The sequence below is a fragment of the Topomyia yanbarensis genome, chromosome 3 (genome assembly GCF_030247195.1).
Source record: "Topomyia yanbarensis strain Yona2022 chromosome 3, ASM3024719v1, whole genome shotgun sequence".
In the NCBI taxonomy this organism is placed as follows: domain Eukaryota; kingdom Metazoa; phylum Arthropoda; class Insecta; order Diptera; family Culicidae; genus Topomyia; species Topomyia yanbarensis.
In genome coordinates, this window is record NC_080672.1 from 66164923 (window position 1) to 66192670 (window position 27748).

The following is a 27748-nucleotide window of genomic DNA, read 5'->3' on the forward strand; positions in this document are numbered from 1 at the left end:
CGTCGCGTTCGCGTAACATTTTTCTCGTATTCGTTGCCCGTTCCGTACGTGATGATTCGGTCTGCCAGCAGTAAAAAGATGTGAATGTCGCTCGCGTACCACCTACCACTTTTTATTCGTCATCACCGCTGTCGTTTTCTGCAATTTTCTAGCGAAAAATTTATGTGTTTAAGTGGCATCCAGCTGCGAGAAATGGTGTAATTTACAAGTTCCGCTGGAAAAAATGGATTTTGTCGGGCTTCTAGTAGGTACCTGAGTCCTAGTGCAAAGTGCGTGTTAATTAATTATCGTTCAGCTGACCAATCTGTCCTAATTTGCCAAATCAAACTGTGAAAATGGTGATCATAATACATCAAACTTGAAGACTGTGTTTTGTGGGTGTTGTATTTTGAGCGTGAAAAATACTGATTCATATAAGTAGCATGCTGAATAAAGGACAAAAAAAAGAATGACGTTGTGGAATGTGACTAGCGAAAGGGGAGAAGCTGGTAGATCGTGATTGAAGCGCAAGTGTATATGCTGCAGAAGGCCCAGACTGCATGTCACAATCATTATTACAAGCGGGTCACGATTGCAAAAGAAAATTCATTCACTTGGTCCGAGTGGAAAGAGAGCACGGCACAAATTGTAAAATAATAAATAATAATTGGCGTACAGTGCAAGCATGGAGTGAACCGAGTCTGTCGCGTTAGAAGACAATGGAATTATTTAATTACTTATGGTAGTTTTAGCTGCCTACGCATATCCCGAAGAATAGTAATAACAAAGACTTCAAGAAGTGGTTCAACCTATACTGCCGGGTTATAGCACTGTTCAACTGAATAATAGAATTTATTATAGATTTTCCACTGATAGAAGTTAGCTAAAACCTTTGCTATATTTTTTCATAGCGGAGAAAATTGTTTTAAAGCACATTTGCGCGTTCAGAGCACAAAATCTATAAATTAGCAACGTCACTAAGTTAGTGTTGGATTCTGATGAGAAGTACTCGAAACGCCTTTCCAATAACTAATTAGGTTAAGGATGTTAGGGTAATTCTTGATTCAAAACTGTTGGTCTGCTGACATAGATTTCTGAACCAAGAGAGCTTACGTCTCCGTCAGCTAATGCATGGCAGTTCTTTGGGACACAAACTCAAGTATGACTGGCATACGGATGCCCAGTCAAAGTTTAAAAATCTTCAGAGGATGGATACGCCGTGTGCGTTCACGACAGCACCTACTGCTGCTCTAGGGACACTCTTCAACACTAAAGCACTGTATCTGTTTCTGAGACAAGAAGCACTTTCTTGTGCATTCCGTCTTATGGTTACTGGGCTTTGGAACAGTAATTTAATAGATGCAACTAGCTACATAAGATTGTATCCCTAAATGGTTATTTGGGATGAGTATATACTTACTCCCAGTGAGCTGACACTCAAATGTAGTTTTCCTTTTAAAACTATCAACACAAAAATTCTTCATCGTGTCATGCCAACCAATGGTTTAACCGGATGTGAGTCCGAAAGTGTCAAAAGTATTTGCTGCATTTTTCCAAGCATATTTACCGCATTCTAGTCAAGGTATTGACTGGGTATTGCAAACTCAACTATCACATAGCTACTATTCAGCGTGCCGAATATTATTCGTTTGATCATTCGATATGTAACTGCCTTGCAATACTGCAATTGCGTAGCCGGATTTTGTTTCTGCATACATGTAGAGGGTGCTAAAATTCGAGGATATGTTATTGCTCCCAATTTAGTGTTCGTATTCCCCGCTGGAGAATCTGGGCTGTGTATTGTTTTGTGTTGTGATTGTATTGGGTTGGTTTCACCTCTCTTTCCCTTCCCATCGGGAAAATGATTAGATGACATGGCAAGGCACAACTATATACGCGAACGGAGGTCTTAGTGGAATGCACGTAATATTTCAAAGGTTTTCTTCCATTTAATAAAACATAGTGGAATTGAATGGAAAAAAACCTTTGAAATATTAAGGCGCAAATCTTCGAATAACATTAGAAACGTGCCATTCAAAACAAATATATTCTGCTTCCATGTATTGTCTAAAGAATACAGGGAACTATCCTTTTTATTTTAGCTGTGGTGATCTATCGGAATGAGTGAGCCGCATAAGCAAAAAGTGGCACTTCGGACAAACACTGACTATCAACTACAGATGTTTCCGTGTAAAATCAAGTATTCGTGAGTTGGAGCATTCGATGTAGGTGAAAATGAAGCTAAGACTGTCGAAAGCCACATTTAAGCACTAAATTTACACCTATCCGATATTGTCATGTCTAGATTAAGAAAATCATATATTTCCGAAAAAAAATCTTCCAAGGTTTGCAGCATGTTTGGCAAAATTCATAGACGTTTAGATAATGCAAAGTATATACTTCAATGTTTCAATCTGATTAAGCAAATTAACAGGAAATTGAAATTGTTAGAATATGAAGGATTTTCGAAGGGGGGGAAGCCCATTTGGCATAAAGTCGTTTGGCATAAAGCTACTTGGCATAACCATAGCGCGAATCAAGTGGTCTTTGGCATAAAAGTCATTTAGCATAATCGATTAAAACAAAATTGAAGATAGATTGCCATTTGTCATAATGACCATTTCGCATAATGGCCATTTGGCATAAAGCCATTTGGCATAATAGACATTAAACCTAATTTCTCAGGCCTATTCACACTTAATTTGAATTACTGGGTGCAGTAAAATTTTACTGAGGTTTTGAACAGCAAACCGTTCGGTAATTTTCGAACAGCAAACCGTTCGGTAATCAGTTCAGTAAATGAATCCGGTTACCGACTTCCCCGCAATACGTTCTATCCAAACGTCAAAAAATACTGGTCAGTCAGCAGTTTCTTCTGAAAATGGCGACTTGACAGATGATTTACTGTACCTGTTTTGTAACTTTTTGACGACGTTCGCTAATGTTGGTACAGTTTTGCCGAACAATCAGTCAGTATTTTGCTAGATAATCAGCCTTATTCTGCATTACGACGGATCGCTTTTTCGAACGAATGTGATTTGCATTCTCAATAACGACAGCAAAATCAAAAACGAGAGCCTGCTTCGATCGAAGCACATTCGTTCGAAAATGTGATCCGTCGTAATCCAGAATAAGGCTGAATGTTTATGAACCGAAAAAAGCAGAAGTGCTGATACATTCAGTGAAAAATATTACGGGTTTCAACGAAATATTCGAAAAAATACAGAAAATCGCTAAAAAATGGAAACTTCACCGCAATTTTTTAAACAATTCACTGACAGCCCCGTGAAAATAACACTTTACTGTGCAAGTCGTCGAAAGAAATTACTGAACAACTTTTGTCTGACTTAAGGACGATTCAGACGATACGGGAAACTACATACCAGAAAATTACCGATTTTGTATCCTATTATTTCGGTTACATATTAAACACACTAAAGGACGATTCAGCTTCCGTCAACGTCAACGGAACGTAACCGTTCCGTGAGGATAAGTTTAATACTTTTCTCTTGTGCCCGTTCACACGTGCCGTACGTCAAAACGTTCCGTGCCGTTGATGTTGTGTGTGAATGCTTCCATTTAACTGCAGTGAATTAATCTTAACGTTCCGTTGACGTTGACGGGAGCTGATGTATCGTCTGAATCGTCCTTTAGTGTGTTTGATTCATATGTAACCGAAATAATAGGATACAATATCGGTAATTTTCTGGTATGCAGTTTCCCGAATTACCATTGCAAGATATGGACTACAGTCGTGATTCACTGGTTGGTCAATTTTTAACTGGACCGCTTTTTAGTTGGACCTCCGCTTGTTGGGTCTGAATGCCAAAATCTCATGTCAAATTCACTTTGACTATCAAACTGACCATAATTAGAGATGTGACCAGATGCATTTTCGGTCCAACTAGCGAATCAAATTCGTTAGTTGGACGACTATATTTGTGCCTGAATTTTCCTGAAATACAATAAAACTACAGTCAACGCTGAACTTGTCCTAGAAGACCTGCTATGCTGCCAACTGCGTTTTTAGCTTTCCACTTTCTATTTAACATGAAAATTTGTTTGAATTTTTGTTCATTTTAAATGCAACTATGAATTTTTAACAGTTCACATTATTTTGAATATTGTCAATTCTTCGAAAAATTTTTTTGGATATTTTTAATTTGGATAATAACAAGTGTCTGAGATTTTACCTTCTTTAATACATATGTAGTAAATTGCTTTTAACTTTTAATTTTATTGCTTTGAGCTTTTTTCTTTTTGTGAATATGAATTAGTCGAAACTTTTTCTTCTTTTGAATTTAGACAGCAAACAAAAGTAAACGCCAAAAGAACAATCATTCGGAAAGCAAGATACTATATATCACGAATTAGATTTTATATTGTTATAAATAGTAGTTTGGTTAAAAAATTGTAGCAATCCAAATATTCGTAAATGGAATGGTTGATACAATGGGTTTTTTTCGATCGTTCCATCTAATTGCTTTGACGTGAGATCTGTAGTTTTAAACTAGCCTATCATTAGCAGATTACGATTACAGATTTTTTGTTGTATGACATTTCACAATTTTTTTTAACTTTCATACAAAATGACCAACATAGTTCTAAATGCAAATATTCTCAATGCACAAACTCCATACTTACTTTAGTTTTCTATGTAATCAATCTGACACAGAAATATTCTTCGTCTGACTGAAGTTGATTCCTTCTTTCAAACATGAGCAGTTCTTGGAATCGTACTTATTTCAGTGAATCAAAACGCCATTTGAGCGAGTATTTTCATACATTATGCCACATAGCTCTTATGCTAAACGGCCGTTATGTCAAACAACTTTTATGCCAAAAGATTATTATGCCAAACGACCTTAACAGCATTCAATATCCTGTACATTTTATGCCAAAAAACCATTATGCCAAATGGCTATTATTCCAAATGACCTACTATAATTTTATTCTTATGCCAAACGGGCATTATGCCAAACGACGTTATGCAAAATGAATTTAAGCCAAACAGGTTAGCCCCTTTTTGAAGAATTCATGTTCGTAAAAATATTTGGAAGGAGTGAAATTTTAAAATTGTGATCTTTTGTATAGCCAGGTCTTAACGATCCTTTCATTTTTGAGAGATTTTTTTTATAAATGTGTTTTATATTTAATTAATATTATTGAAGAAAAACAGCTTTTGTAACATTCTGTAACCTATGAAAAAGTCGTAATAAAACAAAATATTTGTGTTGTTAAAATAAAATTTAAAATATCTCGAGAACTACTACATTTCAGAAATTTTTTGTTAGCATTTTTATTTGAAATGGCGTTAAGAATCATATTCAAAAATAAAATTGTATTTTTTACTGCAAATAGTATGATATTTAAAAATATGTCAAAAGTTGTTTTTAAGAAAACTTTTCTATTGAAAGCTTCTCCATGATCCATTTACACTGAAAAAGTTTCTTTTACGTCTTAAAAACGATAAACATTAGATTTTTGACATTTTATGATGGGGTAACACGAATAACGTTTAAAAAGAGCATAATCACGAATTAATTGTTTATGTTGACAACATTCCAAATATCTCGAAAACTATGGCATTTTGAAAGATTTTTGTTAAATGCATATAAACTTTTTCACCCGATAAGAGCTCCATCACACAAACACATTCAAAATGTTCCCTTTCTCTTTAGGCTTTTGCTGACAAAATATAAAAAAATAGAAAAAATGGGGTTTTTTGCTATTTAAATTTTTAACACAAATTTTTGATTTTATGAAAAATTAATGCAGAAATCTCTACGCCCTTTTAAAAAATTGCTCTTGAGTCAAAATAATCGAACTGATTGTGGAAAATGTTTAGTCTTCCATTCCGGTGAAATGTGTAAATTTTCATAGGAATCTATGATAATCGGTCACGATTTTAAAGATCTTCGTGGAATTCCTCATTAACAGTAACTATCCCTGGCAGGACTGCTTCAGCGGCACCCAATCAGATTAATTGCAATAACTTTTGTTCTACAGATAATATTTATAACTGTTAGTGCTCAAATGAAAGATATCAGTCCCAGTTATTAGGCTTACTTGTCGTTGTAATCATATGTTGTATAAGCCAAGAGTTATAGTCGTTTAGAAACGTGGCTGTTAATCAACAACATGGGCATCAAGGGGTTAGAGATGTCATTGGAATTCTGAGCAGGAATCAATTCTCGACAAACATATGATTACGACTTAAAAGCCAACTGTCAAAATTCTCTTTGAAAGGAATTTCCGAACAAGCCGTTACTCGCCCATCACAGATGTTGGTAGTAAACAAAAGGGACCGTCCATAAATGACGTAGCATTTTTGAGCGATTTTTAACACCCCCCTCCCCCATCGTAGCATTTCGCCACAAACCTCTAAGTACCCCCCCCCCCCCAGTCATTTATGGATGATCCCAAAGAGAAAAGTTTTCTCTTTCATTAACTGCTATGAACTGTGTTTAGCCAGTAACGGTTTGTCCGGAATTTCCTTTCAAAGATAATTTTGATAGTTGGCTTTTAAACCGTAGTCATATGTTTGTCGAGAATTGTTGAAGGGGATAATGGAAGAATAGCAATATTGTGTCAAAGTCCAATGGAACTCAGAGCAGAATATTCCTCAGACTTTTACACCGGATTTAATTGAAAATAGGAACATGATTCTATCAGCAACTTGAATAAATCATAATTTTTGCAGAATTCTATCTTGAGACCTCTAAATAGCTTTTCTCTACAATCCTGCATCAAAATTCAGGGGGAAAACGTAAAAATACAGATAAGGATTCAAAATTTTGAAATAGATTCCATTGGAATGCTAAGACAACTTTGATCAGAATCCTGAGAAGTAGGGGAACATGGGGAGACTTGACCAGGTTTTCAGCTAAATCTGCTTAACTCTCTAAAAGAGTTTTCAATCCTTCAAAACTTATTGAGATATCATGTGCAAAGGTATTGTGCGCGTCCATGATTTTTTGCAGAATTTTTAAATTATTTTTCCAAAAGTTATAAAAAAATTTCTGTGCTTGTTTTTTTTGGTCAAGTCTCCCCACTGCACAGTGGTCCAGAATGCAAATATTTAGCAGGAATTTTAACTTTTTGTTAAAGTTAAATGACTCAGCCTTACAACATGTTTGGCAAAGTTGTTGTACATTGCAAGGCCCTTCTTTTTGTTTAAACCGATGCTAGGGAGGTTCTAAATTTAGCAATATTTACAATAGAACTTTTTAACGGTTTGAGATAGAGCTTTACTGTCTTCGATGAAGTTGTAGAGCAACACATTTCAGACAAATTTGCTGAAGACATGCAAGCTCTAGCTTTTATATGTTCCATTGCACGAGAAATTCAAATGTAAGCTTTAGGGTGTTTCTTAAAAAAACGGTTTTATTTCTATAACTTTTGAAGTTTTTATTTTACGCTAAAGTACCTTTGAACAACTTAAAGATTATTTTAGGGCGAATAATTTGCTTTAAAACACCAACTAATTAACTTTTTTCGTTCTAAAGTTATAAGAGCTTTTATATAAAAATATAACTTTTTCAAATAGAATTATCTTCGATTCGGGCACTCAACTGTTGAATACTGTTGCTTTCATATGAAATAGCATGCTTTGTAGTATAGATCACCAAAAAATGGCAAATACAGTATTTTTTTAAATCTTGCAATATTTACTCAAAAATTGTTTATTTTTAGTAAAAAGTATGTATAACTTTCTAACGAGCGAAGCTAGAGGTTCAATATATTAAGACATTTGTTCTCCTTCAAAATATCTGAAAGTATTTCTAAAGTGATCTTAATGAAAAATCAAAACTGAAAAAGGCAATACAAAAAAAACCATTTTTTAGAAACATCCTGAATTTTTTTGGTAAATTTCTTGTAAAATGAAAAGTATGCGACATAGAGTTTCAGTGTCTTCAACAAAGTTTTTCAAAGTTTCATTATCTTCAATTTTGCGGAAGACAGCGAAATTCTATCTCGAATCATTGAAAAGTTATTTTTCTGATTTTAAAAAAATTAGAACTACCCTACCCACTATTTAAAATAATAGAAAAGTATTGTAAAGTGCAATATTTTATCATGAAAACGAAACTAATTTTTTTATATTGTTCACCGTGAAAGTAATCTAAACATATTACAAAGAGTCAATTCATGAAAAACCAAATTTTTAATATAACTTTTTCAGTTTTCATTTTTTTACAACCAATCCTTCAGATGTTTTTCAGAGTTTTCGAAGACGAACATTTTCTTCTAATACATCAAAACTCTAGCTTTTATTGTTCAGAAGATATAAGCACTAAATATTTCAAAAATAAATTTTTTTAAATATATTTTATGAAATTTTAAAAAATATCGCATTCGCCCTTTTTTCCTCAATTATAACTCTAATCATGACCTTATTTATAGTTCAAAAAGAATTATCTTTTTTTTGCCCCAAATGAGTGATATTGTTATTCAAAACAACCCCATTTTTGGCGAAAAAGTGCTCATTACTTTTCAACGCAAATAGCTAGATATATAGTGCCATGAAACAAATTACTCGCCTTAACACAATCTTAAAGTTGTCTGAAGACTACTACAGTTTTTAATGAATACAGCAAAAGTTATTGGAATAAAACTGTATTTCGAAGAAACACCCTAAGCTCCGACTTTAAATTTATTTTAAAATAAAAAGTATAACCGATTGAGCTTACATGCAAACTTTCCCAAAATTTGTCGTTCTTCGCTGAAGGTCGTTTGGCTCTAGCTAGAATGATTAAAAAGTTAATTTTTTGATCTTGGTAAAATTAGAACCACCCTAACTGTTGTTTTAACAAAAAGAGGGGGCTCATAAACTACGAAAACTTCTTCAAAGACTTAATAAGGCTAAGTTGTTTAGTTTTAGTAAAATCTCAAAATTCCTGCTAAATTTGCAGAGACTTGACCAAGGCCTGGGGAGACTTGACCAAGAGAATATTGAAAAATCAGGACAAAAAATAAAGACATAACATACTGTAAAACATACTGTAATCCTTTTTTCCATATTGTCGAGATCCTTAGGTAGCAGTAAAAAATTTAGAAGGGTTGCGTTTCATACATTTCGATATTTTAAATGTGTTTCCTTTTATGGAATATCTGTACCGCTTACATTGCATGTTCACACGTTACGAAATTAGCCATATTATTGCTAACTTTGATTACTAATACTAAAGGATATAAACTGATGTTTTAGGTGAGATTTTTGTGTAACGTGATTAACATTAACAGTAGGTACCATAGCATAGCAAATATCAGAAATTTTGTATCTTTCTTCAGCTTATTGCCACTTGGTGAAGTCTCCCCATAAAATCTTGGTCAAGTCTCCCCAACATTGGTTCTTACATTCAATGTCGTGCAAATTTTAGTAATAACTATTCTAATGTTCCGATTATTGTAAAATCGTTTCACTATTTCATAAGGAATGAGATGTGATATAAGTACTTTGAAAGGAATTATTAGTCGAGTAGATATGTCCATACAAAGTCTGATAAAAAATTACATTATTTAACTCAAATTTATTAATTACGAAATATTTTCTATAAGGAAAGGATTTTTCATTCCCAACTTTTAAAATTACCTTAAGGGATCGAAACAAGCATACAAATATTTTTGATAAAATTTTAAGAACCTGATAGAATACGTCATAACCAGTAATAGAATTCTGCGCTTGGTCAAGTCTTCCCATGTTCCCCTATCCAAACAGAATCCTGAGATGTATTTGAACAGAATCCGGAGAAGTATGTGATCATTATCCTAAAAGAGTGCCGAAACCGATCGAAAAAGTAGGTATGATGACATTTTATGTATCAAAAAGGTCTGAAGTAACCGATATGTGTATTACAAGGAAAATGTACTTTTATTTTAAAAATAAAAAGTTGCACATTTGGCAACATTACCGTTGCAAACTACTATCTTGTCTAGATTACTTGAACAAATGCTTCAAATATCATCTCGCTGATTTGTTCTAGTGCAAGTAGTACCAGAGATATAATCCGAAGAAAAACTATTTTTTTTTACATTTTGGTAAAATTAAGAGTTTTCATGGACCGAGAGGTGATGTAAACGACACAATAATTTATATATTCCTTGTTTGGACGTGTCTTTGTTTTTTTCCTTCCTTAAGGATTTTTTTTATGAACGTGTCCACTGGAAAACAGACAGAGAAAGAATGACCGGAACGGTGAGAATGAAGAAACGGTGAAAACTCACCTCTATTGGAAACACTGAGAAAAGATATGTCCTCAAGCAGGAATCGAACCTGCGATCTCCCAGTTTCTAGTTGGGTGCGTTAACCACTCCGCTATCGAGGAGCTGTGATGATGCCATCACATGTTCCCAACAGTTTTTGTGATCACCGCTGTAGCCTCCAATACCTCCTAATTGACCCAATGTCTCCTACAAGCAGATCGTCACCTCTCACCGATCGGGCCAAATCTCTCTCGTTATCTATTTTTAGGTCCACTGCAGTCCAGTCCAGCTCAAGGCTTGAGAGATTTATTATCACTGTTTGCCCCATTTTCTATTTTCGAGCTCCGTCGCCACCAGACAGTTGGCAGCGAAAGAGCTATGGAGGGGCATGTTGATGTCTGCCCTCAAAGCCTATCGGCAGAAGCTAACGACAAATCCATCCGTTGATGGAATTTTATATATTTCTTGTTTGGACGTGTGTCTTTGTTTTTTCCTTTCTTAAGGATTTTTTTATGGACGTGTCCAATGAAAACAGGCAGAGAAAGAATGACCGGAACGGTGAGAGTGAAGAAACGGTGAGAGGGAGAGGTGACGATCTGCTTGTAGGAGACATTGTAATGCATTGGGGCTCGATGGGTCAATTAGGAGGTATTGGAGGCTGCAGCGGTGATCACCAAAACTGTTGGGAACATGTGATGGCATCATCACAGTTCCTCGATGGCGGAGTGGTTAACGCACCCAACTAGAGACTGCGAGATCGCAGGTTCGATTCCTGCTTGAGGGCATATCTTTTCTCAGTGTTTCCAATAAAGGTGAGTTTTCATCGTTTATTTCATTCTCACCGTTCCGGTCATTCTTTCTCTGTCTGTTTTCCAGTGGACACATTCATAAAAAAACAATAATTTAGGTTATTATATATTTGCTCTGGATGACCAATTTCTTCAAAACTGGCTCCAATCCTTGAAGGTCGATTCCAAGTTTTGGTTTAATTTGGTCACTTTGCTCGGAATAACTCATATATAAGCTATTTTTGAGGTAGACCAAAATTTGAGAGGAGGTTAACCTTATTTCCTCAAAAGAAGTTCTATTGGCTCAAATAATTGAATCAGCACTATAATCAGACATTGCTTGTTGAAAGTTGATATCTCTTTTTTTCGAAACACCCGGATAACGCGGTGCCACAAAATAAAAAAATGAATGTGCTTTTAAAGTTGTTGTAGATCTTGTCAAATACAACACAAAATCGCGTTTGATCAGTTTGATATACACTCAAAATCTTGATGTATAGCAAAAAAAAAGAATTTTCATGATTTTCAGCACGAAAAAAATTTACACTCGGTCATTTTTAATTTGTGTTTTGGAAAGAAGAAGGAATGATTTTTCCAGCGGTGTGCTATGTTCTGTTCTTTCTACATAGTACTTTCTGGTACTATGTGCAGTTTTGGGACAACAATATGAAAGTAACCATTATTTTACGATTTTTTCATTAAAAACAAAAAATTTCTCAAATTTTCGTCAAGAAGCGTCTTTGTCTCAATAGAAATTTAGGAAGAACGTTTAATTCCGGATCCGACAACCTATTTATGATCAAAATCGGTTGAAAAATGGCAGAATTATTAATATTTTTCCAAATTAGAAACTTGCTCGTATGAACATTTAAGGGGACGGTCTCATATAACATTTCCAAAAAAATATGCGATTGAACTTTAAGCTGGAAATTGGAAAAAATAACGGAAGATATAATCATCGAATCCTATAGTGCCAGACAATACTTTACTAACCGCTTAAGAGTTCACGCGAGTAAGTTTCTAATTTGCAAAAATATTTTTTTTCCCAAATTAGAAACTTTTTTTGGAATTTTTGAATCGATTTTGATGATAAATAGGTTGTTGGATGCAAAATTGAATGTTCTCTCTAAATTCTTATCAAAACAAAGACGTTTCTTTCGAAGAATGTTGAGCAATTTTCATAAATTGCATAGCAAAATCGAAAAGTTATGGTAGTGTTAATGTTGCAGTTCCAAAACCGCAAAGTATTTCTGACAAAAGAACATAACGTAGCATACCGTTGGAAAGGTCATATCTTTTTCCTTCCAAAACGCTCAAAATATTTTGAAACGGTTGAAAATGACCGCGTAGAAATTTTTTATTGCTGAAAGTCTCAATTTTTTTCATAAATCAAGATAGTGAGGATATACAACATTTTTCAAACATTGCAACAATTTGGTGAAATCTGCGATCTATACAACGTCACTTGAAAAGTGCAAAACCACTATATCACCGTGTAATCGAATCATTTTCCTCGGATAATCGAATCCCCAGATAACCGAGTCCGACCTGTATATGGAAAACTAATATACGCAAGCTAAAACCGATTCCTTTGGACTATTGAGACATTTTTCTTTATTATATGAATGATTTTATTTGTTAAAATTTCTCCGACGAGCTCTGAAATTTTTGAATTACATGAACACCATTTTCAAAAGTTTGTTTCGGAAGTCAGAATACATTCTGTTTACTATTTGGCCCAATCCGCTGACTTTTTGCTAAGCGAAATGCTTCAGTTAATAGTGTTCAATTGATTTGATTAGATCCTCACCCATCCATGAAGTCGTTACCATAATGAGAGGGCGTATGTACGAAAACACGCAAGTGAAACCCATCCCAGCACCTTAAAATTAGCGTGCACCGATAAGCGAATGACTCAAGTGAAATTAGCTGCTCGTTATGTTGCCTGTTATCACAAAGCAAACAGCGAAGAATGAATAATGCAAATTTCGTTCTAGTTGCAATTGATTATCTACTCGGCGCGGCAAAGAAAAGTGTGTAGGTATATTATTTAATTAAAATCGTACTATCACGGAGCCGGAGAGAAGCAGTACCGAAGCGAAGGAAAAAAAAAATTGGTGGAAAGTAATGTTCCATTGTTACGAAACACGACAGCAGCTACTGTTGAAACACAAAACAACCGTTCCAAGTCCCAGGCAGTGCACTGTAACACCAACCAGTGAAGCCAACCGTCGAAGAATTTAAACAGTTATCGGTATGGGAAATGTGTAAATTAAAGTGAATCGAAAAGAAGTGCTGTTTCTAGTGAGTTTACTCTAGCATCCCGTACGTGAAGATACATAGTGTGTAACGCATGAATGAGCTCCTTGAGACATATGTGGATATCCGATCTCTGTCCGAAGGTGTCGTGTTCGCCGGAGAAAAACTAGTGCCAGTTGAAAACTTCAGCGATCGGTTCGAACACAGCACGAAAGTAAAATGAGCTGGCTTCGGTCCAGCCCATTGCGGCAAAGCTTCACCAAATCTGTGGGGAACGCCGGCAGCGGTTCAGGCCGGAGCGGAAGTTCCACTAACGGAACTATGCGAGCATTCGACGCGTCCGAGTGTGACCCAAAGGCGTGCTACGATAGCTTCTGCATACACTGGCAGCAAGCGTATGAGATCATCCAACGATCGGAGGTAAGTTGAAGTTTTGATTTCTGTTCGATTCTTCTCACTGGTTGACCTTGGGACGATATAGAAGAACAACCCCCTTTCGGAAGCAGCTAACTGCGCTCTTTAATCGTTCGAACGGGGTACAAATCGAGGGAAATCCAGTCAGTTTTAACGCGCTCGAATGGGACTCTCCAACTTGGCAAAAGTGAACAATCGTCGGTGCGTTAATATCTTATCACCTGTGGATCACACCTGCTACGGATCATATGGCTGGTGGTGGATTATCGTACCTGATTGCGTCTAAACCGTAACACTTCTCATTTCTTGGCTTTTCCTTTGTGTTGCTTTCTCTCGCTGTGGAGATTAAGACTGATAGAAGTCTATCAAGTGATATTGTTGCCTTATGACGCGTATTCACATGAAATGCAATGCAATCATTTTTAAATGTGACTAGTATTGGTTGCATCGTTGGAATTTTTATTTATGAATAAAGCGACATTCGGACCCTGTAACGCGTACTCAAATAATAAGAAAATACAAAATGAATAGTACGATTCGTTAAATATTTTTAATTCATCTGGTTGATGCAAATTTAAAAGCAATTTCCTCCATGTTTGACATAAAACCTTTGTCCCAAACAGTTTCGAACCACCGCAGTGGAACAATCCTCGAAGATTTAGCACGTTAGTCACTCTAATAAGTTGAATTGTTGAATGTCCAAGCGGAAAACCAAAAAGCTCTTTAAAATATTTCTATTGATATGGATTTAACATTCTTTTTCAAAGTATTATCTTTTCAAATATAATGATTGTTTTACCTGAAGTTTTACCAAGTTTATAAGCTTTAAAAATATTTTGATCTAAATCATATTTTTACATTTTTGAAGGGTGTGCGTTTTTAAATAACCACAATGGCTAGAACCATTTTTTTGGATTTTGTTTAGTCGTTCATAAAGAAAATGTACGACTAATCTGCCCTTGTATGCAAAAGTGACGTAAACGCCACCGATTATATTTTTCAGGAAATCAATAGGTTTGTTCCAGTACACGAAAGTCGCTCCGGAGTAAACAGAAGCAATATTTGCTCATTTTTACTCCAGTTTGCTACCAGAAGAAGAAACAAGAGAAGAAGACAGCACAGGAACGATTTTCTCCGGAGTACTTCCAGTTTCTCCCGGTACTGGAACAAACCTAATTTTTATCTTGCATGGTGCGGGTAAAAGCATACTTTCGTCACTTCGTTTTTCGCGTTTCAGCAGATCATTTTTTATTTTCAATTAAAAACACGAAAAAGTGAAATTTTACCAAAGTGGCGTTTACGTCACTTTTGCATAAAAGGGCAGTAATTCACACGTCTCTTTTGTTTACAGAGTTCTCAATACAGCCAAGACCCGTTGTTCGGATGAACCGGAAGCTATATTTTTGTAGCAGCACTATCAGCGGCAGCTTAAAAACTGCAAATTAAGTTATTTATTATAGTTTCAATTATTTTTACAACAAACTTACTTAAATAGTATCCTCCTTCTTCCAACGTCGAATCTTTCCTGATTTCACCTTCTCCTTCCTATTAATTTTTCACTGATATTAATCAATTCTTTAAATAAATTTTAGTTTGCTTACCGTTTGCTTGTCGTCTGACTCAGCGAACGACGACAGATATTCGGGTGGCGAGATAAAATATTCAACGGATTTTATCTCCTCTAAGCCTCTTCGTGCTGCACCATCCTGATAATTTTATAATTTATTGCTTTTGTTCGTTATTTTTTTTCAGATCACAACTTACAATTTGCTAGCCGTCCAAATTCACGTACGGCGACAGTAGTACCACAGATAACAGACGTTTAGGCTAGAACAAAATTTCTTCAAAAACCTGTGTAAACTTTCAAATTGATATACACTCAAGTTTTTTTTTACGCGGTTTTTTTTTTGCGCGGTATTTTTTTACGCGGTTTTTTTTTACGCGGATTTTGAAATTTACGCGGTTTTCATTTACGCGGATTTTGAAATTTACGCGGTTTTCATTTACGCGGATTTTGAAATTTACGCGGTTTTCATTTACGCGGTTTTTGAAATTTACGCGGTTTTCATTTACGCGGATTTTGGAATTTACGCGGTATCCATCAATGAGGTTCCCTTTATCGCGGATTCTTAAATTTAAGTGGTCTTCATTTACGCGGATTTTGAAATTTACGCGGTTTTCATTTACGCGGATTTTGAAATTTACGCGGTTTTCATTTACGCGGATTTTGAAATTTACGCGGTTTTCATTTACGCGGATTTTGAAATTTACGCGGTTTTCATTTACGCGGTTTTCATTTACGCGGCTCGTATCCCCCGCGTAAAAAAAAACCTGAGTGTACGTTGAAAATCCGTGTTTCACTATTGCCATCTGCGCAACTGTTTGCTACATGTGTGTGACAGCTGCACTCTAACTGCATTGTAGTGATCACTGCGCCATCTGCTGCAAACGTTTGTCAAACGTGTTTCAGACGTCTGATTTATTCGGAATTTCAGTAGCGGGTATTTACACACGGTTCAAATCGAGCCTAAACGTCTGTTATCTGTGGTAGTACGGAGAGTAGACTGCTCTACAACTAAATCTTCGAGTTTTCCTTTGCCTAAACTTAATTTTTCCGCAATAAAAAAGATTACTTTCCGACTATTTTCCTCACGCACATTTTCTTAGTTTGTTTTGATTCAACTTTTTTTTTCTTTTCTTACCTCACATGACAGCGTTTCCTCAAACTATTTCACCTTTGCGAGTGGTCTCACTTGACATGGGTTCGACTGTCTTGCCGACTGCGGTATTACCGACTGCCGACAGTGACTGCCCAGCGGTATCAACACCCGTTTTTATCAGCCCCTTTGTTCATTTTAGGCTGACAAAATGGGGATATTGACAACATCTGGACACATTTTGACATTAAAAATGTCTTACTCCACTATCTGGGGCTAGGTGTCATTCTAAAATCTAAACTATCTCCCATGTAACGAAACTATGTAAGGTTTGCACGCTTATAACTCCGATATTACTAGATGGATTTTAATCATTCATACACCAACCGATTCAGAAACACCTAACTTAAATATTGGTAATAATTTAATATCTCCCCAATAAAAGTAGACTTTTGGAAATTGGTAAAATTAAAAAGTTCACGAAAAACGGGAAAATTACCATTCGTGAGGCAGATTTCTCAGACACAGCCGTCAAAAGAGGGCAGCTTAGTGACTCAATGAAAGACGAAAAGTCATAAATAGAAGCGACGCATGTCCGTTTAAATCAGTTGTTGCTCTTGTCTCATACGAACAACATCGTCTCCGGGCGATGCAATAAGCGCTATCGATTTTCGGTAACGTTGGCATTTGCACACACTCGCACCTAAGTGACTAAACCATATACGGTTAGTTTATAAATAGAGGTGACGCGTACCCGTTTGAATCAGTTTTTGTTCTTATGTCGAACGGGTAAGATCATGGCTGCAGCGTGTGGGCACTACAATAAGCAGTAGACGCTATGCATTTTCGGCAGCGGTTGCCGTGTGCGGATTTTTCGGGTACCAGCACGGTGTCACAGAATGATTTGCAAAGTGGGTGGGTGGGGTGGTTTGGATTTAATTCAATACGGTGTGTGCTGCTTAAGAGTGTTGCGTTTGAATAAAATATATTTATTTTTATGCATGCGTGTGCGTTGTAACTTGTTAATCCATGTTTACGGCGCATTGTAGCTGCCTAGGGTAAAGAGCCTATTGGTTTTCATATGTTTCATATTTTGGTTATATGTTTTTTATCAGTAAGGCATCTGACAACGTGCTTCTGTAGTTATTGCACTGTTCAGCAGCGTAGTATTTTATATAGGGGAGTACACTCAGGTTTTATTACGCGGTATTTTTTACGCGGATTTTGAAATTTACGCGGTTTTCATTTACGCGTTTTTTTTTAAATTTAGGCGGTTTTCATTTGCACGGCCTGTATCTCCTGCGTAAAAAAAACCTGAGTGTAATTGCATCGGAAACAATCACATTCCCAGCAGAACTTTTTGTTTTCTAATTTCAAACACTTTTGTTTCGTACTGTACACAACGGAAAATTTTAAAACAGAACTTACCGTCCCAGCAGCAGTTTAGGCGGGTGTTCTTTTTCGATTCAAATTCAAGCCATGTCTAAATCGTTACTGGACTTAAAATTGTTTTCCCAGTTTATCCAGTCAGAGTATCTGTCCTGCCCTATGTAGTTAAAACACAGTTCTAATTGCGTTTTAAAGTATACAACAAATTGAACGGTTAGGTATACTAATTTAAATTTTAAAATATATCTGTTTGAAATTATGCAACAAACCGCTGTACTGAAGATATAATTATGTCAGTCCTATTACCACATAAAACACCTATATAACATAAAACGCTGCAGAATTGGTTTAATAATACAATGTTTACACTACAGAGTTATAACACGTTTTAATAATTAGCAACAAGAGAAAATGTCACCAAGATAGCATAAAACCCGTTTTAACTGGTAGTGCGAACGTTGCATAACAATGTAATTTATCAAATAATTTCATTTTTTTCACCACTAATCGATCAAGAAATACTTAACCTTAAGATTGTTTACTTAAGTTCATTAATACATTATTGAAAATTTGAATGGAAAATGAAATTTCATATTTCATGAAGAATCTGTATATTTCCGTTGCTGGACGTGGGCTTCCTCGTCACGGTTCTAAATATGGAACTTTTCTTTTAAATATATTTTCTGGACAGACCAGCCTATTTTTACTAGATGGATTAGCCAAATAATGCCAATCACCTAGTGAGATACTTGATTAATTAATAGATTACCGTTAAAAGACCTTCAATAAATTATGTTTTAATGGGGAGGGTATATAGCAAATTGTAACATAAAAAACAGGCGAGTGAGCAAGAACTTGAGTCGATATGTGTGATAGATAAAATACATTTGCACGCTCTTGAAAAAAGCTACATTTTTAATGTCACCGTGGTCGTGTCCTGTACACAACCCTTTAATTTTTTTCTGTCTTTTAAATTAACCCAAGCTATTGAAATATTCTTCTATAGTTCCTATATGTAGCCCCATACCCCTTTCTGATTATATGATGCAAATTATTTAATGATTTTTAATTTTTGCACATTTTGCATCTTTCTGTTTACCGTGTTGCGGCCAATACTAGATTTGGCAATTATTTTTGCGATGTTGGTTTTTGTTCATCGCCGGTCTAAAAACGAATAAATGATATAAAAAAACAATATTTGGGAAAAATTTGAGTGAAATTGGACCATTTTAACATGTGTCCAAAATCAATTGAAGTTTTATATTGGAAATACATGTATTTTTCATACTTTTTTATTCATAACTTTTTTTTAAAGTGATCGAAAAAGTTTGAGATTGGATACAGTTCGAGCATGCTATGAAAGGTTTCAAACAGAATGTTTTCGCATTTCTATTTTTTTTTCAAATATTCTTTTCCAAAAATGCTCAGACTTCCGGTTTTTCTAAAACTTTCTTGTTCCTTCATGTATTTTTTTTAATCTTTCATAGTCTACCAAGCTTCAATTATTTCGAGTTTTGAATTGTCATTTAAAACAAATGAAAAAATGCATGTCTTTTCCATATAAAACTTCAATTCATTTAGAGCATATGTTAAAAAAGTTCAATTTCATTCAAAATTTGCCGAAATTTTTTTTAATACCTTGATTCATTTTTCGACCGGCGATACACAAAATTCCAACTTTACAAAAATAGGTGCCACCCTAGTGTACATTGAAATGGCATATTCTGACTTATTTTATGGCATCCTTACTGAATTTATAAAGTGATCCTGTTTTCGGTGCTCTCCTAAGGCTTGGCGGTTGGAAACTCGACCAACTGTTTTCTACGGGCCTGCACTGTCAAAAGTTGCAGTATTTGTCAACGCTAGCAGCATTATCAAATGGTAGACTTGCTGAAACCGACTGAAATAACAATTCTTTCTGTTCAAAATTTGCGGCTCGGTGCATGAAATTAGTATGAACCAATCACAAACGAGCTTCGACCGGAAGTTTTGAAACCGGTGTTTTTTATATGTATGGATCTTTCTACCCATTGGAAAAATAATAGTTGGCGAAGGAAAAGTTTTTCAAATTTAATTTCTTTGATTAGTTTGATAGCGATGATAATGGCTATTTTGTTTGCCAAAGAAAATATTCTCCGAATGGGAGAAATAGTAAATACGGTGAATGAGAAACTATTTCACTGCATGGACCATAAGACGACTTTTTTATATTTATACGAAAAAAATAATCGCCATGAAAAGGGCGGTTTTTTCGTTGTTTCGGCCAAAAACGAGATTTAGGTTGTGGAGGCCTTCGAGCCCCGGTTTTGTACTCGGTTCAGTTTACGTTCGAAACCAAAGTGTTTGGCCATCGAACGGAATCGGTCTACTTCCATCGTCAAAAACGTGGAGCTTCGAACGAAAACGGTTCAAAATTTACGGCTCGGTGCATGAAATCAGCGGGATCAATTATATGAGCTTTTGTCAGATAGTCCATAATCGGTTTTTTCCGTGTGTATATTATAATTACCACCTACCGCAAATAAAAATAATAGTTGGTAAAGAAAAAGATTTTGAAATTAAATTCTTGATTGATGGTTTTATAGCGCTGATAAGGGCTAATTTGTTTTCCAAAGAAAGTATTCTCCGAGACGAAAGATTTTTTTCCAGTTGGCCCACGTTACTAGCACGGAGTTGCACAAATTAACTATTACCTTCTCTCCCGATGTTGAAATGCAGTCTTCAGCCATCTGACAAGGTTGACTAGTAGAAACAAACTCAAATCACATTTCTTTCTGTTTAAAATTTACGGCTCGGTACATGAAGCTTCGAACTTCGGTAAAATGATTTAAAATCCTGTTTCTCGTTGTGTATGCTATTTTCCAATCATCGGAAATTAGAATAATTGCCTCTCCAGGTAAGGGTTCTTCGCGACAAAATCTGTAAAAATATAATGGTTCTCTAAAATATACGTATATTTGTTCTATCTAAAAATATATAACTCGTTAATATCTAATTAGAATGCTTCACAAAAAGCTTGGCCAATGACAGCTACGAATAAAAGAAACGCAAAAAACGATCTTTAGAAACAACCAAATGGATTCGATAGTGAGACAAACATTCAAAAAAAGGCCAGACCTTTCTGTTCTCACTGTTGCTATGAAATTATTGTTTGCGCATAATTTGAAGTATCATTAAGGATAGAAGTCATTCAAGGCAATGACGGATAGGCAGAATGTGAGAGCTAAACACTGGTTTTTTTTCGTGGATACTTGACCAAATTTTTCTACATGTTAATGATTGACAAAACTTAGGACGTAGAAGACTTCGACCAGTTTCATGGCATGTTTTTTTATACTGCTATGTAACAAAATAAGGTAACAAAGTAATTCTGAACAATAAAGAAGTCTAAGTTTCCCAAAAAAATATTTAAATGGGCAGGTCATCTGCAACAGGGGATGAACCAGTGAACATTTCGTACCAATAGGAAGGAACCCCAGAATATCTACCAGGAAGATTGTTTATAGAAACTATTTTAGTGCAGTCATAATGTTCTCTTTCTGTTCTGGCCAGACTTGGCATTGTCTCAATACGTCATGTGTCATGTGATGTATTGCATGTTTTGAAGAAAATAATATCAGAAAGAACTAAATTCACCGAACACATCCTATTATGTAAAATTGGGCTCTCGTGGCGAGAGAGTAGTCCAAATGCAAACAACAGGAAACACAAGAAAATGCCAAAAATTGTGGAATAAAGCAGCTTAATTGGCTTCTCCTGATTTTCGATTTTGCATGTTATACATATTTCCAAATTTAATGCAACATTGCTGAACATATTTTCAACAAAATGGCGAAGAATCGATCAATTCCATGCAGTACAACAAAAGACAAGAACGTTTCAAATCTTACACAACTCTTCCTCCGAAATTTTGAAAGCGGCCCCTATATTGAAAGATAAGTGGCTTGTCACGACAAAAACCTGTTCCGATTTTGTAAACATCCCAATTTAGTAGGCCTAAAATACACCAAAACACTGAACAAAATGAGTCTTCATTGTTTGTATGTATGTACAATATCTGCCGATTATCAGTAAGTGAGGTAGATTTTGACATCAATGTTTCCTTTAATCCTTCGGCAATCACTACATTTTGACGATTTTCAGAAGATTAAAAATGTATGGCCCATCAATCTTAGGGTGGTGGTATTGCTCCACATTTCCTCACGGCTATTTTTTCAAACCCTATAAGCAAAATGCAGATTATTCGCCACAGCACAGTAACAATGACGGATGAGTAGCATAACAAATCGAGTTATGGCGCAGATGGGTGGTACCTACATGCAAAGCGTGAAAGCAGCGACCCAAAACAAAACTGGATAATATTGCGATAGAAGCAAAAAAAAAAAGATTATATGCGGTTTTATCGCTTTGCTTCAGCTCCTTTCTGTTCAGCGGCTACCTTGCTATTATTATTGTTGGACAGGCTACATTGATCAGTGTTGTCTATGAATCCGGTGAAACGGGTTGAATCTAGTTTAAAATACCTAGTTAAACGCTTTACAAATCACCCACAAATTAACTTTACCGCAATGCGATATTTTCAGTTATTGTTACTCAAAATACAGTTCTTGCTTTAGAATTTGGAATGCATTTGGTTCAAAGTAAAAGGTGAACTGTAACTTCCTCGAACTGTGGGTCGTATCAATGTTTGAAATCTTTTGTAATTTCCTGCGGAGAATTTTTCAGTAATTTTTGGGACACATTTTAACGACATTCAATTAGCTAGAGATTACTGGGTATTCCTCTCTTCCCGTCCTTTCACCCACTTCTCATGGCAAAAAAGGTAGCGGCTGAGCTTGGGGTTTATATGTCCCTATTAACAACTCTCATCACCGTCCCATTACCATCACACGGCGTCGCCATCACCCCCTCCCTTCATGAACACTCCCCGCTGATTAAAGGGTGTTACGATAAAAAATTGGTCAACTTCAAAACACCCCTCATTTCAAAGATAAAGGTATAATTGAATCACTAGGTGGAATAAAACATTTTTACTGCTTTCTCTTGTGTTATGGTTCACATTCATGTCGTCATTGGCACTGTTTTCTTGCGGTTCTCGTTTCTTATTTGTTTTCTGTTCTTAGTCCTTATATGCGCAATGTTGTTTTAAAACAACATAATGCGTAACGCGTTTCAAATTTAGAGCAGTAACATAATAGATAGATTTATAATAGTAACTTAATAACAGGTTTGTTTATTTGGCTATTTGCTCACACAAGGTACACAAGGAGCGAAAAAGCGATGAAAAAAAGAGCAGCAAAAAACACTGCGAAGTGCAGATCACCCGCAAAAAGAGAAGCTTAAAACGAAAAAGAGAAAGAACTGTGCACCAAGAGATACGCAATTTCGCACAAAGAGTCACCTTAAGGTTCAAGTTACCTTTTTTAAGCATGTGTTAGAATTGAACGCTTGGTAGTGTGCGTAGAAAAATTTGTGTTCAGCTTTGCCACCGGATTATCCATTTAAACCTTTTTAAAACTCTAAAAGAAGAATATCAGTCGATTTATTAGATCATCACGATTCAATTCATGCAAAATACCTGCTGGAAAAACCATCGGCTTAGCTAAATGGTGCTTTTGAAAAAGTGGCTGTGGTTTTTTCATTGCGCAGTTGTGTTGCGTACCCCAGCTCGGTGTGGTAGTGTGATAAAAAATCACAGCCACTTTTTCAAAAGCACCATCCAGCTAAGCCGATGGTTTTTCCAGCAGGTATTTTGCATGAATTGAATCGTGATGATCTAATAAATCGACTGATATTCTTCTTTTAGAGTTTTGAAAAGGTTTAAATGGATAATCTGGTGGCAAAGCTGAACACAATTTTTCTTACGCATACTACCAAGCCTTGAGGTAACTTGAGCCTTAAAGAGCCACTCTTTTGTGCCTCTTCTCACTGGCAAACAAGGAGGAAGGCGAAGGCCTCTTTATTTCGACTCTTTTATGTGCGCACACATGAGAGCAACACACATCGGAGTGAAGAGCAAGGATGCAAAATGCCTTCCTTTTCTACGACTGTAATATTTTTGCCTACATTCTCCTTTCTTCTTCGGCGCTGCTGCCGTTTGCTTCTGCAGGACGTGTGCAAAGCAGTAACATGATAAAAAATATCGCCCCTAGTACAGCCACTAGACGCGAGCGGTACTGTTTCTTTTTCCTTACATTACACTTTTAATATTTTTAATCTATTTAATATTTTTAACTGCATACAACGACAATAAATGCGGTTCATTTACGCCACAACCGGCATCAACGCTTTCGTGTGCGGTCCTTTCTCTTTGAATGAGCAGAGAAGAGTGTACAAAGCGAGAGGCCAAACTTTACTGCGCCACACTCTCATCGAGCAGTCGGAGTACAGCAGCAAAACAAAAATGTATTTTACTGCTGTACGGAAAGTGTACCTGAAAGTGAACCTGGTCTGGCTACCGTTCTGGCAGCAGCAGCAGTGATGCGTCGCTGTAGCGGGCTGTCCGGCTTGTGCAAATGTAAATATACCGGAAAATATGTAGTTTATCGGTACCGTTCGCATCCCTGGTGAAAAGAGTAAAAGAGAAGAGCGGTGGTTCGCATGAAAAGTACAAAGAGCGTTTTTCTTCTTCTCTTTTATTGCTCTGAGGTGCATACCATCCCCGCTTAATAGATAGTAGTAGATAAAATTCCTTAACAGCCTCCACACAAGCTTCGATTTCATTAATTATCATTAGCTTAAGCAGAACTCCTTTTCTTACGGGACATCACGCAGGGCTAGAGGCTTGCTCAGAAAGACAAACAGTGTTTTCGTTTTTTGGAGTTAGGATCAATCCAGCGCTAGTTTAGTCCTGTCGCGAAGTTAGTGTCAGATTCTGAAGAGACGAAGTCGAAACGCAAATTCTACAATTAACTCCGCACAAACTTTTCCGTGGTATAACGGTTGCTTACATCATTAGGACTTAGAGATTTGCCCTGAGTGCGTAACCAATGTTCTCTGACTAAATGTTATATCCTGAACTGATCCGCGTGTGATGATCATGTAGTAGGCGATAGGTTTTCCTGCACGCATTATTGCTACACTAACACCTTTGCGACCTGGACCTCCCTCGGCATGATACTGTACCTTGATGTGGTCCGGGGGCTTTTCCACCAAAGCAGTATTACAGTGATTATATCACATAAACTTGGGATACGATTATTTTCTTTTTAGTTAAGCTACATTGTGATCAATTTTAGTACTTAACTTGGCGACCTTTATTATCCACTGCCATGGTCAAATAATATACAATGTGGGTTTAGGGCCCAATTCTCTCTGCAGGCACCTCATTCCAAACGTACAAACGTGGCCTACGCGATAACACAAACCTGGTCACAAATACGAACCCCCGCGATCTCGCCAATATTCAAACACCCCGATTGATTAGGTGAACGTTGGAACCTAAGAACCTAAGCTCGCGCAATCATGAATCGGTCACGTCCGGAAGTCTCCGCCCTTGATCATAGCAGCCCAAATTCATGCCTTTAGTTGGACCAATAGAAATAAAAACTAGACAAGACGTCCATGTGCGATGGTTGAAGAATACGCGAACATGCGAATGGCCACACGCTTATAAAAATAATGTGTCCACGCGAAGTTACTAGCACACGCGACAAAAACGTCCACATACAAACGCTCGAGTCCTTCTCGATCATCCACGCACGACTACACCCACGATCTCGTAAAAAGTATAACACCCTGGTGACTTAGTGAATGGTTTAGCACTTATAAATTAACAATCCCGGTCTCGAGAGTGAACCTCCAAATGCCCGTGTTCGCGTGAAACTACATAAAAATCGAATGCAAAGTCACATACATGCGACAAAAAAAATATCAAAATGCTTGAGCCCTTCGCGACCATCCACGCAACCTATACTCGCGCTCTTCCAGACATTATAACATCCCGGTGATAATATGAACGTGTCGGCACTTGTAATCACTCAAACGCAGTCTCAAGCGTGAACCTACAGTCCCCCGCACTCGCGCATTCATGAATCGTTCGCGTCCGGAAGTCTCTATCCCCGATTCCAGAAGTCTAGGTCCATGCCTTAATTAAATCAATTAGCTCTACAGTTCCAGTAGGACAACTCTCGAAAAAAATCGGCATATTATTAATACTCAATAACAATACTAACTCTTCCCTTTATTTTATTTTTTTTATTTATTTTCGGTCTCATGCGTTATTTTCTTGTGATGACCTTTTTGAGCTCATACATCCGAGAAGAGCAACATTGCTGCCAACAATGATTCTTCTCTGCCATCGGACGTCGCCAGGTTTTAGAACAATGGATATGTATTCTCATACTCGATGGTATCAGATAAGTAGGAACGATCAACAAACTGCAAGTAGTATATTACACATTTCTTGTTTTGAAGTATAAAATATTCGTATTAAAATATTATTTACAGGCTCCACACATATCTCAACACACACAAATACACAAATGCTTGACAGGTGACTGGGCCAAGTGCATTCATTTCGATGATCGCCTCGATTCTACGAAAAGAGTGCACAAGTAAGCTAACATAAGCTAGTCTCATCTGGTGAATGCATGTAACCTGGAAACCCCAGACACGACAGGACGAGACGGACAGACTGGACTCGACGGGGCCTAGTTCAGAGTTTTTGAGCATTTTTCAATGCACGGTTATTGACCTAAAAAAAGAAGCATTCGGCACGTTATTTTTCCTTTTATTACTGTATCTTGAGTTGGGTTCATACTGATATTCACTAGCACAGTCAATTGCATATTCTCCCATATACATTCACATCCAAAACGTGCAAACGCCCCTAACTTTCGCGATAACACAAACCTGGTCAAAAACGCGAACTTACATTACAATTTCAATCATCCACACACACCTACGCTCGCAATTTCGCCAACACCCCTTTACTTAAGTGAACTTTTCAGCACCTATAACTTTACAACAGCATTAACCCACCACTCGCGCGATCATAGACCGGCTACGTTCGGAATTCTCTACTCTCGATCAGCCTAGACTCATGCCTTCAGTTGGACCGATCGGGAATGATGCTCATATTCACTAGACAACACGTTTCTCTACCATACACTGAAAATTAATTATTAGATTCACGGTCCGCGCGCGATCGTTCGAGAATACACGTGAATGTGCGAATGGCAACACGGATCTAAAACCGGATTTATGCACGCAAAGTTGGAGACACGCTGGCATTCATATGCTCGAGCCTTTAGCGATCACACTATTACACAATTAGTAAACGCCCACGCTAACCCAGACAGATATGCACTCCTGGACTCGAACGCTAAAAACCACACCTTCCACGCATACACCACCCAGGACTGAACATTAGATTCATACATACAAAGCAACAAGTAATAATTACAGGTATTCGTCTGGCAACCGGGGGAAGTACATCTCAAACGCAGAACTTATCATTTCAATGATGGCCTTGGATCTGCGTTGCCTGTGTTCAAGGCACCATAGCTTTGTCCGTCAGGTCAAGGATGTATGAAACCCGCTAGCCACCACCCTCGGCCCTAGCTGCCCACAAAGGGATAAAAAAAAAACTAACACCTTTGCGACCTGGACCTGGAAAGTTCCTTCGAGTACCATGTAAAAAGCGTGTTTGTTGCGGAATCGATAGAAAAACGTGTTAATAGTGAAAGCTGTGCGAAAATCCTGTTTAAATCTACCTATTGGTTCAATTGTACCTTACACATTAATTTATCCAAACTATGATTCAATGGCTGGTTATGTTCTATATAATTTTGGAAATGTCCATTACGTTCTTATTACACTTGGTACGTATATACAAGCGGGCGACTGACACGAACTTAATGAGTAACATGTCGACGCTGACAAACTTGAAATAAAAAATAATAAATTTAATTACCTTAATTAGCATTAGTTCAATGTTATCTGCATGTTAACGTATTGTGGAATTTTGGGAAAGGAGGGGAGGCCGATTTATAAGTATGAAGGGGGAGGATGCGCCGGAAACTCCCTCACTTATTTCGGTATGTGGAGTGGATG

General features: G+C 36.7%; 1 protein-coding gene and 1 non-coding gene across 11 annotated transcripts in view; one reads left to right on the plus strand and one right to left on the minus strand.

Annotated features, from left to right (window-relative positions):
• The window catches only part of LOC131691328 (FHIP family protein AAEL005291-like), a 44076-nt gene continuing 16328 nt past the window's right edge, over positions 1-27748 (plus strand). For 3 of the 10 annotated variants that reach the window (XM_058977629.1, XM_058977619.1, XM_058977628.1), the window contains exons 1-2: positions 1-269; positions 12776-13652. In XM_058977629.1, the coding sequence (XP_058833612.1) occupies positions 13452-13652 (201 nt within the window). In that variant the 5' untranslated portion in view covers positions 1-269; positions 12776-13451. The other 7 variants (XM_058977624.1, XM_058977625.1, XM_058977622.1 and 4 more) reach the window with 7 other exon arrangements.
• Positions 10235-10307, minus strand: Trnas-aga (transfer RNA serine (anticodon AGA)). The gene has a single exon. It is a non-coding gene; the product is annotated as a tRNA-Ser (tRNA).